Below are 1,941 nucleotides of genomic sequence, written 5' to 3'. Positions count from 1 at the left end.
TTAGTGGTTAGAGCAGGGGGGCGCTGGGAGCCAGGACTCCTGGGTTCTCTCCCTGGCTCTGTGTGTGTGTGGGGGGAGTGGGGTCTAGTGGTTAGAGCAGGATGGAGCCAGGGAGCCAGGACTCCTGGGTTCTCTCCCCGGCTCTGGGAGGGGAGTGCGGGCTCGTGGTTGGGGGGTGGGGGCTGTGAGCCAGGACGCTCGGGGTGGGGAGTGGGGTTTACCGGGGTGGCGATGTGTCTGGTAGCTCAGCGCACCCTGTCTGACGCTCCCTCTTCTTGTGCCCACGCTATAGGAGCTTGGAAGACGGCCTGCAGATGAAAATCGACGTGGGTTCTGCCCCCAACCAGCTGCCCACTTCCAGCACAGACCCCCGCGACCGCCGAAGGTAGGGGGCAGCCCGGGGCCGGAGGGCTGTGGGGGTGATGGAGCTCTACCTTCAGGGGGTACTAGCACCGTGTCTGCAGGGGGAAACCTCTCCTGTAGCACCCCACTTACAGCCCCCCAGCCTTGGCTGTGGGTGCAGAGTGCGGCTATGGGGGAGGGGGGGGGGCCCCGATGGGGGTTGGGAGAAACCAGGCTCGATAACCGATGTTACTGTGAGCTGTGAAATTGCTGCCCCGCCCCCGAGGGGCCGCATCTCTGCGCTGGGCGAGGGGTCCCTGTATACCCAGCTCCCGCCCCCCACCCCAAAGGGGGCATGTGTCCCAGCGCCGGGCGAGGGATCTCTGCTCCTGCTGGTCTCACTAACACCCCCGCCACTCCAACCAGATCGTATCAGACCCCTGTGAGGGATGAGGAGTCGGAATCACAGCGCAAAGCCCGGTCGCGTCTCATGAGGCAGTCCCGGCGATCCACCCAGGTACTTCTACCCAGTGGTTAGAGCAGGGGGGGCTGGGAGCCAGGACTCCTGGGTTCTTTGCCTGGCTCTGGGAGGGGAGGGGGGACCTAGTTGTGTGGAGCTGCGCGGGGGCGGGGAGCCTGGACTCCTGGGTTCTTTTCCCAGCTCTGTCACTGACTTTGGGCCGGTCCCTTCCTCTCTGTTGGGGGTGCAGTGACGCTACCACACCTCCTGGGGGTGCTGTACGTCGTTTCCCTTCCTGCGGGGGTGACTGCCGCCCTGGCCAGCGACCCTGCTCCCCCTAAGGGTGCCAACCCTCCCACCATACCAGATTTGTAAGTACCTGCCCCTCCTTGACCCACATGCTCCCTTGCCAGGGCGTCACCCTCACGGACTTGAAGGAGGCCGAGAAGACCATTGGCCGATCCGGGGATGCCAGGGCCACCGAGCAGCGAATCGGGGAGGACGAGAAGCGGGGCCGAGAAGGGGAGCAGCCGCTGGACACCACGGTGAGGGCAGGGGTGGAGCCGGGGCCGATCAACCCTGGCTCTAGCTGCAGCTGGGTCGTTAACCTGCGGGACTCCCTGCCTCCAGACACTGCAGTCGGGTAGCAGAGCTGGGTTTGTGTGAAGGGCTTCAGTGAGTTCATGGGCCCGGGGGTCTCATTGAGGGGGGCAGGGAGAGGGTGGGATACTGGGGTAGATGGGCCTGTGGGTCTGATCCGGGGGAGGCGGGACACCGGGGTAGATGGGCCCGTGGGTCTGATCCGGGGGGGGGCGGGACACCGGGGTAGATGGGCCCGTGGGTCTGATCCGGGGGGGATCCCAGCTTTCTGAGGCTCAGAGTCTGTTACCCAGGAGGGGGGTTGGCCTTGTCCAGCAGACACCCCACGTCCATGGGTCATTATCCCCCCTCTGCAGGACTCGGCCCGGCGATGCCGCACAGCCAACCCCGAGGACTCCTCGGTGTATCCCGTGAATCCCATCGTGGTGAACTCTCAGGCAAAGAAAGGTGAGTCTGGCCCCCCCCCTCCCCCCCCGTCTTGTCCCGTTGGGATGCTGGTTCAGGAGCCAGGCAGCCTTCTGGGGGGGGGGGGGGGGGGG

General features: G+C 65.7%; 1 protein-coding gene across 1 annotated transcript in view; it reads left to right on the top strand.

Moving 5' to 3' along the window:
• Positions 1–292: 292 nt before the first annotated feature.
• Positions 293–1,941, top strand: part of LOC112125300 (protein phosphatase 1 regulatory subunit 12C-like) — a gene marked incomplete at both ends in the record, with an annotated part of 4,987 nt that continues 3,338 nt past the window's right edge. Inside the window, 4 exons of the mRNA XM_026662932.1 lie at positions 293–385; positions 769–859; positions 1,216–1,347; positions 1,759–1,849. Of these exons, the coding sequence (XP_026518717.1) occupies positions 293–385; positions 769–859; positions 1,216–1,347; positions 1,759–1,849 (407 nt within the window). The remainder of the gene's footprint in view (positions 386–768; positions 860–1,215; positions 1,348–1,758; positions 1,850–1,941) is intronic.

This window comes from Terrapene carolina, unplaced genomic scaffold (genome assembly GCF_002925995.2).
Source record: "Terrapene carolina triunguis isolate 2854851 unplaced genomic scaffold, T_m_triunguis-2.0 Scaffold31397, whole genome shotgun sequence".
NCBI classification, from domain to species: domain Eukaryota; kingdom Metazoa; phylum Chordata; order Testudines; family Emydidae; genus Terrapene; species Terrapene triunguis.
Note: the sequence above shows the minus strand (reverse complement) of the source record. Positions and strands in the feature narration are given on the sequence as shown.